The sequence below is a fragment of the Xiphias gladius genome, chromosome 3 (genome assembly GCF_016859285.1).
Source record: "Xiphias gladius isolate SHS-SW01 ecotype Sanya breed wild chromosome 3, ASM1685928v1, whole genome shotgun sequence".
Classification (NCBI taxonomy): Eukaryota; Metazoa; Chordata; class Actinopteri; order Istiophoriformes; family Xiphiidae; genus Xiphias; species Xiphias gladius.
Window position 1 is genome coordinate 9120796 of NC_053402.1, and position 16732 is coordinate 9137527.

At 40.3% G+C, this 16732-nt stretch overlaps 1 protein-coding gene across 1 annotated transcript in view; it reads left to right on the forward strand.

Moving 5' to 3' along the window:
• Positions 1 to 3374: 3374 nt before the first annotated feature.
• Positions 3375 to 16732, forward strand: part of LOC120783766 (protein shisa-8) — a 94414-nt gene continuing 81056 nt past the window's right edge. Inside the window, exon 1 of the mRNA XM_040116983.1 lies at positions 3375 to 3940. Within this exon, the coding sequence (XP_039972917.1) occupies positions 3375 to 3940 (566 nt within the window). The remainder of the gene's footprint in view (positions 3941 to 16732) is intronic.

The window sequence follows — 16732 nt, forward strand, 5'->3', positions numbered from 1 at the left end:
AAGATGTGCAGAGGTATTAGCTCAGTAATTACACACAAGCACAAATACAAGCCACACACACATGCACGCACACACAGTTACACATACAAACATGCATCATACATGCATGCCTGTAAAATACAACCTGCCGCTCAGTCAGCACTAATGCTCTCATTTGTTGGACTGACAGGCATTTTAGGAAAGGAAAGTAGCACAGAGGAGAAAAAAGCAGAGAGTCAGGGAAAGGATGAAAGGAGAGGGGATAGAAGCTCAGAAATAATGGGAGAATGGAAAAAAGAAGGTATAGGACAGGGGAGGCAGCCAAAGCAAACTGAAAAGGTTAGACAGACAGGAGGTAAATGGAGATGAACCGATAAAAAAAGAACAGAGGACGAGGATGGAAGGGACATGATGGAAAAAGAATAAGGAGGGGTAGTCAGGAGCCAAAAAGAAAACACAAATGTGGGACAAAACTGAGGGGAGAGAGTGTCAGTGACACATGATGAGGTAGAGAGGAGGAGAGTAAAAGGGAGAGTCAGCAGGCGCTCATTTGCCCACAAAAGATGAGTGAGTGTGTGGGGGTGTGCGTGTGAGAAAGAGAGGGGAGGAGTGGGCAAGAGAGGGAGGAGTGAGTTGGGAGAGGGAGGAGTGAAAGAGAGACAGAGGGAGAGACAGTGCGTGTGTGAGACATTGTCATCCAGTCCTGCCAGAGAGCAGCAGCAGCAGCAGGAGCAGCAGCAGCAGCAGCGCGAGCATCACCAGCGGACGGGATTCAGATGCACTGAGCAGACCCAGGCAGCGAGGAAATACGGGAATACACACTGACGAAGGCGCAGAAACAAAGGAGGAGGATGGAATAATTAAAAAAAAGCATTTTATTGCTTCTCCTTGCTGTTCCCACTTCTGTTTGGAGCATCCCACAAGCAGAGCACCAGTGAAAACACATACATATGATATATATATAAAATTCCTATACATATATATCAAATTATGCCTGTTTTCAAAGAAGCTGCAGCCGGACAAGGACTGAATTGACAGCAAAGTGAATCCATTGCATGAAAAATTGGGAGATAATATGCAGCATTTGCTTAAAAACTGTTGCATATTAATGCTTTGAGATTTTTTTGTTAATTTTTTTGCTCAGTGGGGGGGTGGGGAGACAAAAAAATACATTGATGCCAATGGAAAATTTGAAAAACTGGCCGATTAGTTGTTGAAGCAACAACAGTATCAAGAACAACAAAGAGTGGCTGCTGCAGACAGTCCTATATTTCCAAAGGGGGGGGGGGGCTTCTTTTGAAAACAGGGTATTTTTTTATCTGCTCTCAGTGCCACACTGCTGTTTGACAGTCGCATCTCCACTTGTCTCTGTCGTCCGAATGGGCTGGGGGAGTATTATTCCAGCGAGGCTTGTGCAAGTGCGGCGCTGAAAGTGCAGAGGGCAGTCCACAGGCTCTCTGGCCCCCAAGCTGATATTTCCTGAGGGCATGAGAGGAGAGGGTGAGGTAAGTTGTGGAAGAGAGAGAAAGAGGCAGAAGTATCAAAGAGAGCAGAGATTAATATTAAGGTCAGAGTTTAATCAAAAACAAATAATAAAGGAACTGAGCCAAAAGCAAGCCAAGAAAAGGGAAAAACAACCATCAAAGAAAAATCCGTTTTGTGGGACCATCCACTCTGGTCCAGTTATTCCAGCATGTTTCTCTTTTTTTACAGTTTCTATTGGATGCAGCAGCACTAAGACAATAAGATCAGAGATTCAGTTTCACAAGATCAGCCCGCCTCTCTGATCAGAGATTCAGTTTCACAAGATCAGCCCGCCCCTCTCTCTCTCTCTCTCTCTTTCTCCTGCTCTCCCCTTAGTCTTAGCACTTGTAGGGCAGGACTGAGTGGGCTAATAGACAACGTACCCAGCTGGTGTCCTGGGTCTTTTAGAGACCCTGGGATCTGCGGGGAAAGGAGGGGTTTCAGTGGAGTGTTCACGGAGCAGCAGCAACAGGAGCCCTGCACACGCCGAGCACAAAAAGCCATTGGACTCTGTGTGTCACTTAAAAGCCACAGAGTGACACTGACAGAGCACTGTCACCAGGGGGCTTTGAGCTGTTTGTGAGTGTGTGTGTGTGCGTACGTGACAGAAAACACGCCTCAGGTGCAAAAGGGACACTTCTGGACTATAATCAGCATAGGATTTCAGCTTGACAAGAGCCTGGAGTGATGTTTTAGAGAGTATTGAGCAGCTGTTTTTACCCGTTGGGTCTTTGGTTGGAAATAGGAAGGAACTATCCTACATAAGCTTTACAAAATAAAAGCTGAATATTTAATATCACTCATAAAGACAACAGGGACTGGAAGACTGGAACTACACTTCTCAAGGAGGAAGTAACGTTCACCAAAGTGGACCAAGGTGGCAGTGAAAAGATGCCCACCACAAAAATAAAAAAGCTTCCTTTGAACAGTGACATTGAGAGTAGGAGGATGATAGATGCAAGTTAAGCTCTGAGAAGGAGAAGTGGAAAACACCACACTCTGGTTAGTTTTTCCTGGACATCAGAACTGATCCGACTCCAGACTTGAGCATTAGAGTTGTTGTTATCCACTCAGGAATATGAGTCCGTCTCCAGAGTGAATACCCTTTCATGTGGGAGCCCGTGACTATCTGTGAGTTTGAGAGGAATCTGCTTTCTTTTTATGCTAGCGCAATCAGGAACCCAGAGTTCTCACTTTTCACGGATTATTCATCCACTCAGCGGGGGTGCTTATTGCTAGAAATGCCAGAGGCAAGCTCTTTCGTATGTAACACGCCTTCCTAAACTGGATTCGCTCCAAGCCACCGGATTTGGATTTGTCTACAACTGCCTCTGCTGTCTGCTCATGACATATGGCTTTGTGAAAGGTGACATTTCCTGAATTTTAGAATATTTGTTCGCTTTGATACGCAAACAGACACACTCCCACACACACCTACACACATACAGTAGACTGCCAGGGGCTGTGATGTGTCTTTGCATGTGAGTGCCTGCTCACAAGGGACTCATTCCCTCCTGTTAGGAGCATGCTGAGATGGGAGATTGATTTCTTTCACTCACTTGTTCCTCTGCCCTTTCACGACAATTTAGTTTTCTGTAACAGTGTGCAGTAATAACTCCCACAACACTAATTGAATGCTGTTTTATTTATCATCCAGGCATGAATATAGGCTGAACTCCCTCTTTTTGTCATAATTGTTATTTCCCAAGTTTTTCTAATCAGGGATTGATTCACTGACTATAATTTCATGCTCTGGACATATTTAACTTTCTATTTCTTTGTTGTTTTTTAAACCTAGGAGCTTTCATTTGGACCTCTCTTTAATTACACATCAGCACTGAGCCATCACAAGACACTGGAGTAACTTCAAGATGGCCAACTCCATGCATCCACTCTTGATAAGCTTTTCGCTGGCCATTCTCCTGGGTTTGACCTCTCTGGGTGGACTGAGCTCTCGGCCCTCAGGTCAGGCTTTGGCCCAGGTCTCCACCAACAACCAGACAACAGAGCCCACTATCTTGACAGAGTCCGCCCTGGCCACACCCACACCAGACGCCGAGGACCAAACAGTTCCAAGCAGCGGTAACCGATGCTGGGGTTACTATGATGTCATGGGCCAGTGGGACCCGCCCTTCAACTGTAACGCAGGTATCTACATGTTCTGTTGTGGTTCCTGCTTCTACCGCTTCTGCTGCCAGTTCAAAGTTCACAGTTTGGACCAGACATCCTGTTCCAACTATGACACACCTGTGTGGGCTAACACCGGGAGACCAGCGGCACCCGTTACAGAGGTCCACGAGGAACCAGACCGGGATCGGACCCACATGATCGTGTATATTATTTGTGGAGTGGTCGCCATCATGGTGTTGGTCGGGATTTTCACCAAGCTCGGGCTGGAGAAAAGTCAGGGCGGACAGACTGACATGACCAACTCTAGGTAGGAACTGAGAGCGGTGGATGGATGATATTAATATTGATATTGATATTTGGCATGGAAGGGAGTGATCATCAATGGGTAGATATTGGATGTGATCATGACTAGCAGTTAGCTTAACTTAGCATAAAGACCGGACACAGGAGAAAGAGTCTGGAGTCTGTCCAGAGTTAACAAAATCTGCAAGCCAGTACCTACAAAACTCACTATTAAACATGTTATATCTTGTTTACTAAATCCATACAATAACCAAAATATAAAAAAACAACAAGATGGAGTTTTACAAGCAGTTATGTTCAAGACTATGTTTTGGCCCGGTGTCCTGCACATTTTTACACTTTAGGTTTTATACGAATCAAACGCTGAGATATAACATGTTAGTTAAAGAGATTTAGAGAGAGAGCCAGGCTAGCCGTTTCCCCCTGTTTCCAGTCTTTATGCTAAGCTAAATTAACTGGCTGCTGATCCCAGCTCCATATCTGTCCAACAGGTACGGAACTAGTATCAATCTTCGCATCTAACTCTCAGCAAACAAAGTGAAGAGCATTTCTTACAATGTTGAACTAATTCCTCATGGTAAAAAAAGATGATTCCCTATTGCCTAAGAATCAATCAGCTTATCTAAAAACATGTGGGAAGCTAATTTCTAGCGTTACATTTCAGATCAACTTCTAAATGATTAATGAATAAGGGTCTAGAACGGGATCAAATATTAAATTCCTCTATCAGGCAGGGAGGGGAAAGTTACTTAACAATTCAATTACTCATGACAAAAAGTAATTACATTACTTCACTAACTTCTCACAGCAAAAGTTATCTGTTACTCAGTAAATTAATTTCATGACTCGACCCAGCTCCATCAAAAGTGTTTTTAAACAACTCCAACACCACTATACCCCCACATAATGTAGAAAACTAAAACAAGACATTATGGTTTAACCAATAGCCAAATTATCTTTTAGAGATGTTAGCTAGCCATCAACATCTGGCTTAATGTTAGTTCTGGTGAATACACACAGTGCTCCACTTGAAATTAGTTCTGCAATTTCAGTTGCATATCACATTAGTGTTTGTGAGTGTTCATGTACAGTATGTGTGTGAGTAAATGCATGCATGTGTGCATGTGTGCATGTGCTCATGTGCGTTTTTCTGCATAAAATTCTGTGTGAGACCAGCTGGGTAATGAATCAAGTTTCTGAATCCCAGTGAGGTGACAATGGGTGGGATGTCTGTTTGAAACCATGAGGGAGCAATGGACATAGTGACAGAGAGGAAGAGCAGGAGTGAGGACCAGATGCAGGTCACACAGTAGGTTGGAGATTCAAAAGGACAGATGTCAGGTGATAGCAAGGGAGGAGTTTGGGGGGAAATTACAGGGAGGTTGTATTGTGTTTTCTCTATATCGGTATAGCTGTTTCAAATTGATGGGTGATTGATTGCTGTGACACAACTATGACTGTGGCAATGTGTGGCCTCAAGTGAACAATGAGAAGAGAGAGGGTGGTTTTTGGAAGGGTGGGATATTGAGCGGTTCAGAGTGGAGTGCAGCCAACAGCTAATTCTAGTACAGAGAACAGGGGTGTGTGCATGTGTGTGAGGGGGAAAACAGTTGTGTGACCAGCCAGCCTATAGGGTGTTAAGAGTTGGGCCATGGGGGCTCCTTTAAAATCTTGTCATTACTGGATCTCGTAGCTGGCTGTTTTCACTAGATGCAGGTCATACTGTCAAAAGAAATGTTAAGGATTTTCCTTGAAGCTTGCCAGAGGTGATGTGTCTATGCCTCCAATCAGCAGGACAGATGCTGTCGAGCTGTTCTGCTGAAGTATCCTGGACACTGAAACTCTAATCGCTTGACCATTCACTTCGACCCTACAGTTTTGTTTTTTTTCAATGAAATAAACAATGCAATAAATTAGATACGGTGTTGAAATTATTATTATTTATCAACTTTGAAATCAAGTAAAAAACATATTTTATCATTTTGGCAGTGGTAGAAAGTGCTATATGCACAGTAAGTAAGTGACTAAGTACTTGCACTTTACCTGAGTATTTCCATTTTATGCATAATATTTATTTGACAGATAGAGTTATTGGTTACTTTGAAGGTCGAGATTTTAAATCAAAAAAACATATGGCCAGCGTAGAAAATATGATATATTGTTGTAAACTGGAGCACCCAGCTGTATACATATACTAGTCAAAACTAGCTCCACCTTGAACAGCTTTAACATTTGCAAAATAATGCATCAGTAATAATAATCCAGTAATATAATATACCACTCCTGCAAGAGTGCTGCATAATGACTACTTTTAATTTTAATATTTTAAATGCTTTTTGCTGGTAATACTTAGGATCTGTGCAACTACATGGGTGTTGTCACCTGATCTCAGTCCTGAGAAGAGGTCTAATTAGGAAATATATATAAAAACACTGGTCTTGGTGGACTACATTGTGGTATTGTTACTTTTACTCAAATAAAGGATCTGAATGCATGTTGCATCACTGCAGTTTGGAATGAGGATTTGTTGCCTATATGTGTGTGTTCAGTCAGACGCACTTTGTTAAATCGTCATGTTTCAGCATGAGTGAAAAATTCATACATAAACACACAGAGAGAAGAGGAACCCCAGGGGAGGGCTTTCTTTGTTTTTTTTAAGTCATAGGACAGGACAAGGGTCAGAGACAGAGTGACAAAATTGTGTGTGAAAAATATAAAGAAAGACTGAGAACTCAGGGATTAAAGAAGGCTACGTTTGGGAAGGTGAATACTGAGATGCTGCCGGATTCATTTTACCCCCTTCTTGCGTACCTCTCGTTTACACCTACAGCTGTGTGCGAGAGAGGAGCAACAGAGACTGTGACACAAAAGCTAACAGCTGTAGTGGTATGACCAGAGCCAAGTGATAAAAGAGCCTGTGAAAGGACAGTCCGCTGAAGCATTAAGTTGTGAGAGATATAAGGACGAAGGGAGAAAGTTATACAGGAGAGAAGAAGGTGCCGATGAGTGAAGGGCTAAGCTGTTACAATTCTGCTGATTTGTCATTGAGAGCTATGGATGACTGGTTAGCTCTGTGACCAGGTAGCATGGATAACGATTGTCTGAAGTCTTTCATAAGGTATATAAAAGTCAGTTTCATTCTTGAGGGCTTTTATGGAACATCTTTGGATTGAAATTATAATAATTTTTTTTAACTCTTTTTACAATGGGGGCCCAAACCTGAAGAAACACATGGTGCCTGTTTCTGTTGCACTTGCTGTAAGTAGAACTACTGAATGCCTAAAATGCCTTATTCAGTTGTCTAAAATGTAAATGAAAATCTATATGACCGAACAAACTAATAAATAATACTTATTAGACGTGTCTGAATTTGCTTGTGAAAGAAAGACACACTGAGGCCACACTGCGTTTTTCTGTGGATGAGCCCTGTTGAAAATTCACCCTCTGCCTGCAAACATTTGACAGTGAGACTCTTTCACCCGGCTGTGAGCGTGAAAATGTATGTGAGTCTATGCGCAGTCATGTGTGTGTTTGTGCCCTGTGTGTGCACTCAACAAATAAATCCAGCCATAAAGCTGTTAGGGTGGTAATGCGCTGAAACCTTGGGTCAGGCAATCACAACAGGCAGCAGCGCAATGATACGCAGCACACATGCACACAAGTGCATGCGCACACACAAACCTCTCATTACAACCATACAATGCCCCTCCTGTGTCTCCTCCATTACACTGCTTCTCACCTCCCAAGCAGCGCTTCGTGTTTTTTGTTTTGCTCTCAGAGTGTCTGCTGCTGCGTCTGTTGTGTGGAAACTGCTGCAAAGCAAAATTAAGAATGAATTATATCCTTTGATACATAATTCAGCTTTGGGAATTGATATGGCAAATGAAGTTTTCTCAATTACCGACACCTTGGCTCATGATATTATAGACTGCAGCTTCACTGAAGGTGAAGAGGGAGGAAAAAGGAAGAGGGCATACACAAGGGCCTCTCAGGTGAAAGTATAGTGCAGTAAAGCATTTAATATTACCACAAAAATTGAAAGGTGACGTTTTGCATGAGTGAGGCTGCAAAATATTTAGAAAAGAACATCCCTTACATATAGACAGGCGCCAAAACTCACAATGCAGTACCAGCGTGATCAGGGATCACTATGCACACTGCAGCTGTGAGAATCAGAGCCAGTTAAAATAAGGCGTTGGCCAGTAAATATTCTGCACATAAACCTATATACAGTACAACTATAAAAATGTATTTGTAGAGCATTACTGAAAAACACAGCAACTGGTGCATTAAGCTATTTAAAAACAACAAAACGATACTTAACATCCAATAGCAGAAATAGTCTAAATGCCAGGCATGAATGAATGCCAGTCTTAGCAGGGTAAGCATCAAGCTCAGCATGAACAAACAGGTAAAAGTTTGCTTTTGTTTGAATTGAAAATGTGTATGCTTTTGGACACAACTAAATAATAAATATTATTTAATTAATTACATGAACACATGCCCAACCCCCACATAACGTGTAGATCATCATGGTGGGGCCTGTATTATCATTAATGCAAAAAAAAGAAATCAAGGAATTAGTATGGCATACCGCTGTTTGTTGATGGAGAAAAGCGTCTTCTTGAAACTAAAGGAAACTCTTAAAACTATTCCTGCAAGATGCAGAAATCACAGCAATGCAACTCATATGTTGTTTTATAAAAGGTGTTTATAAAGATGGATTACCAATAACAGTATTGTATTTGTTACCTTTATCAATGACCTCGTACATACAGCTGTACATGTTTGAAATATCACAGTAATTATCGCGAGACATTAGCTCAAGTGCTTTTGTGTTTTGGAACAAGTGACCACTTCCTACATAAATCTATAAAGATTTCTTCCAATACAGACACACACACACACACACACACACATGCGCAGCATAACGTTCCTCTCATTCCCTTTAACAGCATTGTACCACTTATCATAAGTTATTCCACTGAAGAGCCATGTGTTCAAGGGCACAGGCAATTGAATGACCCACTGGGGATCTAAACAACCATTTTCATTGGCCATTCTATTCCTTTGCTGTATTGTTTTTCATCAATAGTGCTCTCTATTTCCTTTATTGTTCAGCCACAGTGGCGCTTTCCATCATCGCCTGTGACAGGTGTTTAGAGCCAAGAGATAAACATGTGCATACAGCTCCGCATTTTCTGAAACGGTTACAGCGGTGGCCAGATGAACATTTCATTGTGAGCTGTGTGGTCTCAATTATAGCTGTGCTTTTATGAGTGTTTGTCCATGTGTGTGTGTGTGTGTGTGTGTGTGTGTGTGTGTGTGTGTCCGTGTGTGTGTGTGTGTGTGTGTGTGTGTGTGTGTGTGTGTGTGTGTGTGTGTGTGTGTGTGTGCGTGTTTCTGGGGGGTCATAACTTGACAATGGGAACTGTAGTTGCTTTTTCATTTAGAACAAAAGTTATCACACAGCAAGAAGAAATGCTGATTAAAACTATCAAATACAAAGTGAAGAAAAAAACAGATCAAGCAGTTCTTCAAATTGACTTCACGCATCACAAAGAAACTCATCTTTGATGTGTCTTCAGGCTTCACTGCTTATTTCACTTAGAGCTGATGCTATTCTCACCTTGCACTAACAAGAGCTTGTGTATTTTAGCAGAGCAGTGTCTTATTTGCCTTGTTAAGCTAACTTCCTCCCTCCGTGCTCAATCTGAACCCAAAATAAACTCTTTGATGCTGCAGCAGTATGAAATAAATAGATTCTGACCCTCCCAAAGTGCACAGTTAAGTCAAATCAGCAAAGAATTATTATTACTGTGTATGCCTCTTATTTGTCTCTGTGCACATTTAGGGAAAGGGGGATAATTGTGAATATTTTTTAATATGGGCCTTATTTTCGTATGGGCCTATATTTTCGTTAAACATTTCAAACTGCCTTCACTTTGCCAGTATCTCTACTCTTCAAAACACCAAAGAGCCAAAGTGCAAGTGCCAAAAACCACTTTGATCTTTCTAAAGTGATTAAAAACCCACATCTCTAAAAGACACAACACGTTCATGCACTAGCCCGAAAGTTTCCTTTCACGCATTTTACTTGTTGGAACGCACACATCCAAATAAAAGGTTTAAAAGTTTTAACTTAGTACAGCTGAGGTAAACAACTCAGAGATGCAGTACTGCACTGTAAGATGTCAGTTCAGTTTGTTGTATCCTTCCTGAGGCTCAATCACAGTTTTATGCTGTTCACATGTGAACAGCATAAAATATGTTCGACCTGCATGATCGACCTGTGATTGTTATCACACACAACTAATCAACATTTGACACACTTTAACACAAAACCCACACTTCTTTTGCATGCATGCACTTTTAAGTACAGTAATGCTAATAGTTCTGTTAATAAATGCAAGATTTCTACTTATAATGAAGTATTTGTACATTGAAGTGTTGCTGCTTTTACTTATGTAAAAGATCCCAATACTTCTTCCACCACTGGATGGCCTGGATGGTGTATTCAGGTGTCTTTTTACTTGCGTGTCCCATAGAGGCGCCTTTATCAGCTATGTTATGATTGTAACTCCACACCACACCTCAGTGCAGCAGAGCTCAGACAGACAGATTGCTGCAGAGCGCTGAAGTTCCTCAGCTCAACTGTTGCTGCAGTGGCTCCACACCACATCAGCTGATCTCCATACTTTCTCTTTGACTCACCCTATTCCTGTGCACTATATCTATTTCTTCCTCCTCCTTCCGTCTGTCTCCCCTTGTAATATTTCCCATTATTTCCTCACGTATTTGTCCACCTTATTTTCCTCTTTCTCCCATTGTGCCCAAAAAAGGCTGAAAAGTGTGCACGACAGATTTAAGAATAAAAATAGACTGATATTTTTCATATTTTGTATGAGTATTGGTATGATCTCTGTGGGCACTTTATGCACAATATTAAAGCAGTGAAAATTAGATGGAGAAATAGATTATAAAATTGTAATCTTATATTTGAAAAAACATGTACTCTCAAATTTTAAATGACAATCAAAATAATCAAAACGCTAATATTTCTACAGAATGTATTGACTTTATCAGAATTGCTGTAAATTGTTCTGAATTAAGCACATTGCAATTGAGAAGCTGATCTGTCCCTGATAGTAGTTGCATGCATAACAGACCAATGGCTACTTGTGAGAGAAAATAGAATGGGATGTCTATTTATCCTGTTTACTATGATTTTTAAAGTCAAAAATGTATTGATTTGAGCTCATGGGGGGGTTTAGAGATTATAATATATGTTTTTGCATACTAATGGTTCCTGTACACAGAGAAAAAGCCCTCATAGAGAAACTTCTAGCAAAGTGAAAGTGTCATTTCTGCTGCTCAAAGTAAAAGTATTCTGTCTTCCATTCGCTTGTTATTATTTTTTCCACCAAAAGCACAACATATTCTTTAGCCTTTCCCATACCTTCCCTTTACTTTCCAGATATTAAAGTAAATGTCAAAAATGCAACAGCCCATCTCGCAGTTGCAGTTTCCTCCTCTCCTCTCACCTCCTCTCTGCTATGACTTTAATTAAGTTTCACGACAAGAAGGCAAAAAATGCATCCAAAAAAGTCATACCCTCTCTTCATCTTCCTATTTCTTTTCCTGAATTATATTTCTTTCAGATTTTCATCAAAACCCATACACCCAAACTACCGGACGTTTACAGCCTGTTGCTAAAACACAATTTTTCACATTTCACTTTATGTTTTAAAAGAAGACAAATGAAACTATAGATATATGAAGTGTTATTACTTCATAATAAGGGTTTTATTTTTGAGCAGAGCTATGGGCTGTTAACTAGGATATGTATCACTTTTGACTGTGTAATTAAGAGGCACTGTAGGAGGTTGTGGGAGGCATCATTGTTAAAGTGAATACATTCCCATCTATATTCAGTCTAACAAAACTTTGCTAACGCCTTAGAATTGGGTAAACTTTGTTGACTGTGTGTCACATTGTGTGTTTGTGTGTAAACCTGGTTGTGTGCTTGTGTGTATGTGTATAGCCTACATGGAGTTCGGGAACATGTCGTCCAACGTGGGCTCCAGTTTCCCTCCAGTGATCCTGGTAATGGTCTTGTCCCAGTGTAGATTGATGCTGGCTCCAAGTCGCCCTGACAGAAAATCAACTGCTTGCATGTAGCTGTTTGCTGGAGCGCGCATTGTAGCAAGCATTACCACTGTCAGTGTACTGTAGCTGGTCACCTCTCTTTCTCCTTCTACTCTAACTCACCACTTACTCTGCTTTCTCATATCTATCTATCTATCGATCTATCTCATTTTTATTCATCACCGTCTCACCATTCTCAGCTATTATGCATCTCTTCATTTCTTTGCAATCTGCCCTCCAACCTCCCGGTTCCTGCTCATCTTTTAATATCTTTCTTTCAGTGGAAGGAAGTATACTGAAATATTTGACCCAGGCAGATCAGTAGAGAATTCAAATAAATAGTATTAGTTAAGTAATGTATTTGTTTTTATTTTATTATTTCATGCAGTATATATTATTTAATTTGTAATATAACTAGACGAAAATACCAAGCAAGAACTACTCTTTTTATAATTTAACCACCTAAAAGGGACACAATGAAATCCACACTTCTTCAAAAAAGTCTGTGATATCTAGAGACTTGATGACGTTGCCGCTACTTGCAGGGCTAGCTAGTAAACTGCTGTAGCTGGATTTAGTAAGAGAGCTGGACATGGAGTCTCCACTCAGCCTTGCTGCCAATTTGTCCCACTGGCCACCTGTGGTATTGTAACAAATAAAAAATCCCCCGCAGCCCAAAAATCCACTGATTGCCACGAATCCACCAGAATGAATTGATTTCACTTTGAAATATCAGCATTGCTGGTGTGACCAGACTTTACAACTGATCATTATTTAAAAAAGTGTGTCTATACCATCCGTTGCTAACCACTCTCCTTAGTAGTCATCCAACACTTGTTATTACTGTTCTCGTCAGCGTGTCTTCTGATCATGACAGCACTGCTGCAAAAGGGGATCAACAGGGAAATACAGCTATTACTCACCACAGTTTACACAGTAATTTCTTATTATATTATTGATTACATTTAGTAATCAATCTTTTTCCTAACTCTTCCACTTTATCTTGCAAGGCCTAAACCAATATGTTGTGTTGCATGTGGGTGAGAGTCTGTTTCTCACAGTCTCCCTCTCTTGCTTTCTTTCCCATCCTTTTTCCCTCTTTCCTCTGTCTGCCGTGGCTCTTCCATGTCTTAGTAATCACATCGCAGTTCTTATCCCCTAAACACCATCGTATCTGAAACTTTACATGCAGGTTGAACAAGAGACCCATCTCCTTTGCCATTTATCTTTCTCATTTCTCCTCCTCCCAGCGTCTGCCATCCCTCCCTATCCTTCCATCTATCCCCATTCCTTCTCTCTATAGTCCAAAAAATAATTACCTGCTAGCTTTTATCGCCCAAACAATCTTACATGTTCAGGATTGTGCAGGGACAGAGATGAAACAAAAGGGGAAGATGAGCGTCGACGAGGGGTAACTCAGAAGGGGGAATAGGATGGCACAGTGAGGAGGAATTCACTCCTTTACTTTTCTCTCTACTTTCATCCCTCACCATTATCCTCTTTCATTTTCTGTTTGCTTTTCATATTCGTATGCCCGTGCTCATCTCATGCCCCGTTGGTCTCTTTCTTTGTCTCTTTTCTCTACTGATCCTTTCTCCTGTGTTGCTGATCTATCTCCCGCTCTGTTCCTTTTCTTTTCCCATGCATATGTTGTGAAGCAAAGCAAATCAATGTAGCCATCTAATGATGAAATTAAGAGCTGACCATAGCTACACGCCATGTCCAGTCATGTCATAGCTACCCACTATATCCTGTGTTTGAGAGCAGTCAAAATATTTCCAACCCATATTACTGTCGCTAGATGTATTTTACACAGATCGCTGGATGTGTTTTTTCAAAACTTTGATGCTGGTCTGTACTGTCACCGTCTTCTCTTTCTTTTTCTCACCAACAGCAGCAAGCACTTGCACACACATACACACACTCTCTCTTACCTGTACACACAATAACACACACAAACTTGTTGCGACAGGCTGCAGAGTGCAGATCCTATGTTGAGACCAGTGTCCCCAGTTCTTTCTCACCCTTTGGAAAGAAAAGCTGGGTTATTCATCTTCCTTTCATCTGAGCTCTAAGACAGAGAGAGAGACAAGAAATTTGGTGGAATATAACCATGTAGATTTACTCAAGTACTTGTGCAAGTATTTCTACTTTACTCAGGTATTTTCTTCTCATGCCACTTTATACTTCTACTCCACTAAATTTCACTAATACATATTATAATTTTACTGCACTAAAGTCATCTGACAGTTTTCGTTACTTTATAAATTAAGATTTTTGCATACAAAACATATGTAGAGCTTATGAATAAAATACTTTATTATAAATGAAACTACTTAACAGTGTATTCAAGTAAAGCTGAAACCATTAGTTGTTTGACAGAAAATTAATTGGCAACTAGTTTGATAGTGGTCAAAAGTCATTTTTCATGTAAAAATTCCAGACATTTAACAAATCCAGCTTCTCAAATGTGAGTATCTTTGAATCTGTGAGCCTTTTCTTTGAATTATAATAAAAATTTTAATCATTATTATCATTATTTCATTATATCTTCTTTTTGATATTTTAGACCATTGATTGGACAAAACAAGCATTGTGACGTTACTTTGGGCTCTGGGTAATAGTGATGGTATTTCTAACTATCAATTAGTCGATTAATCAAGAAAACAATCAGCACATTAATCCATATTGAAAATCATCATTCGTTGCAGACATATATATAATAGAAAAAGAAATAGCTCCACTTCAACCCAATGCAACAGTAAAATGCTGTTTTCATATTGATACATGAGCAATAATAATCTAATAATATAATAGTATAACATGCACAGTGATACGTTATTAATTTTCTAATCTTTCTTAGAAATTTTAGTCTTAATTCCCTCTGTTTGTTATTACATATGGGTCTAAATAAGTTCTCACGACTCTCAGTGACCAGAAGAAGAAGACGCTAGCCAGAAACATAAGTCGGGGGTAACACCCAATTCAGACTGCTTTGTTGTAGCAAACAGAAACAAAATACTTCACCATTGTTGCGGAATGCAAATTTTTAGGAATTTTAGCCTTCATTTGACTTTGACAGTAGTGATACAGACAGGGAAAAAAATGTAATGGCTAGCTCCAGTTTGCATTTTAATCTTGTTGATGTGAAAGATAAAATGATTTGTATGAAGTGACAGCTTTCGAGTTGTTTTTCCCTCAGACTAATCTCTTTGATCGGATGAAACTTCTCGACTGACTCCCAGTAAAAAGTATGCTGGAGAAAGATTTCCGAACAGCAAAATAGATTTTTTTTTTTTTTCCCGTCACTGGTCCATGGCATCTAAACAGGGGTTTATTTTGCATGTTGGTGATGTAACATGTCATATGGCTGATGAGACTGTGGAGGTACAGGGCCCAAGGTCCTTAAAACCATTGTATGATTTTGTCGTCTCCTCGACTCCCCTTAGTTTCCCCCATCCCCACTCCTCCACTCAACTCATCCACAACAACAAAAACAACCCAGAGCTGTGCGTACCATTTGCACATTTGCAATCTCAAAATAGAAGTTTTCTGTTTTACAAAAGGCAGCAGTTATGCCAAACCAGACTGGAAGGGTACAAGATGTTTTCAGGGAATAGATGCTTTTGAAGAATAACAAACTTGTATCTGATTAACACACACTTACTCTCCTTCTCCCCTGCTTTCTCTCTCGCACACATACAAAGAAACATACCCTTTCTTTCATTATGCCTTAAAAATTGATTTGTTTGTGCTGGGTTTTCTTTAGACTCAAGCAAAATATGACCGTCTTCCATCTCCCGTCTCTACCTCTGTCAGACAAACTAAAGCTATGGTAATTAAGCTAAAATCTCTTAATTTATTATGTTGCCCCCCCCCCCAAACATGCGGTGTGCTACATTTCAAACTAGTCCTATTTTATGATTGGTTGCAAACACATCACTCAGTTTATTTATCATTGTCAACCAGGACACTAGACTCTTGAAAAAAATGTGGCAGTTTAAGTGTTTCATGATTTGAAAACACTTCACAAAAGGCTGTAAACTACCCTGCGTGCTTTACAGACGCAGCAGCAGGGCACACTGTATCTCTACTATCTGTGTATTGAACAGGATCGTATTTGTTCTTTGCACTCAGGATTAATAACACAGTGTTTGAGCTATAGTGAAAATCAATCAGGATTTAGCCCTGCAGTTGTAACGCATGATGACACTATCACAGTGCACAAGAGCTACTGTGCTGCAGGAGCCGTGGTGTTGCTGCTGTCTGCTGAGCAAGAAGCACGAATTAAATTCAGTATGTTACCTGTATCTTTCTTCATTTCTTTGGAATCCTCCCATCATCACTGGAGACGTGCCCAGTTTTCTAATGCTCTGACTGTCAACTCTTTCCAGTTTTTATTTTTATTTTTTTTCTGCTGGTCACAATGATGCCAATGCTGTGTCAAGTGCTGTCCTCCATTAATGCTTTTGTACAGTAAATTAATCATGCACTTTTGTTGTATAATCACTGCAGCAATTATGTAATAACACCACATATAAGTGTAACAAAATAATAGTGAGACATCCAAAAGATTTTTTTTTCTTTTTTTATTTTACGTTCACAAACTGGGATGTCCTTTGTGAATGCAAAGATTGCAGCAAATGTA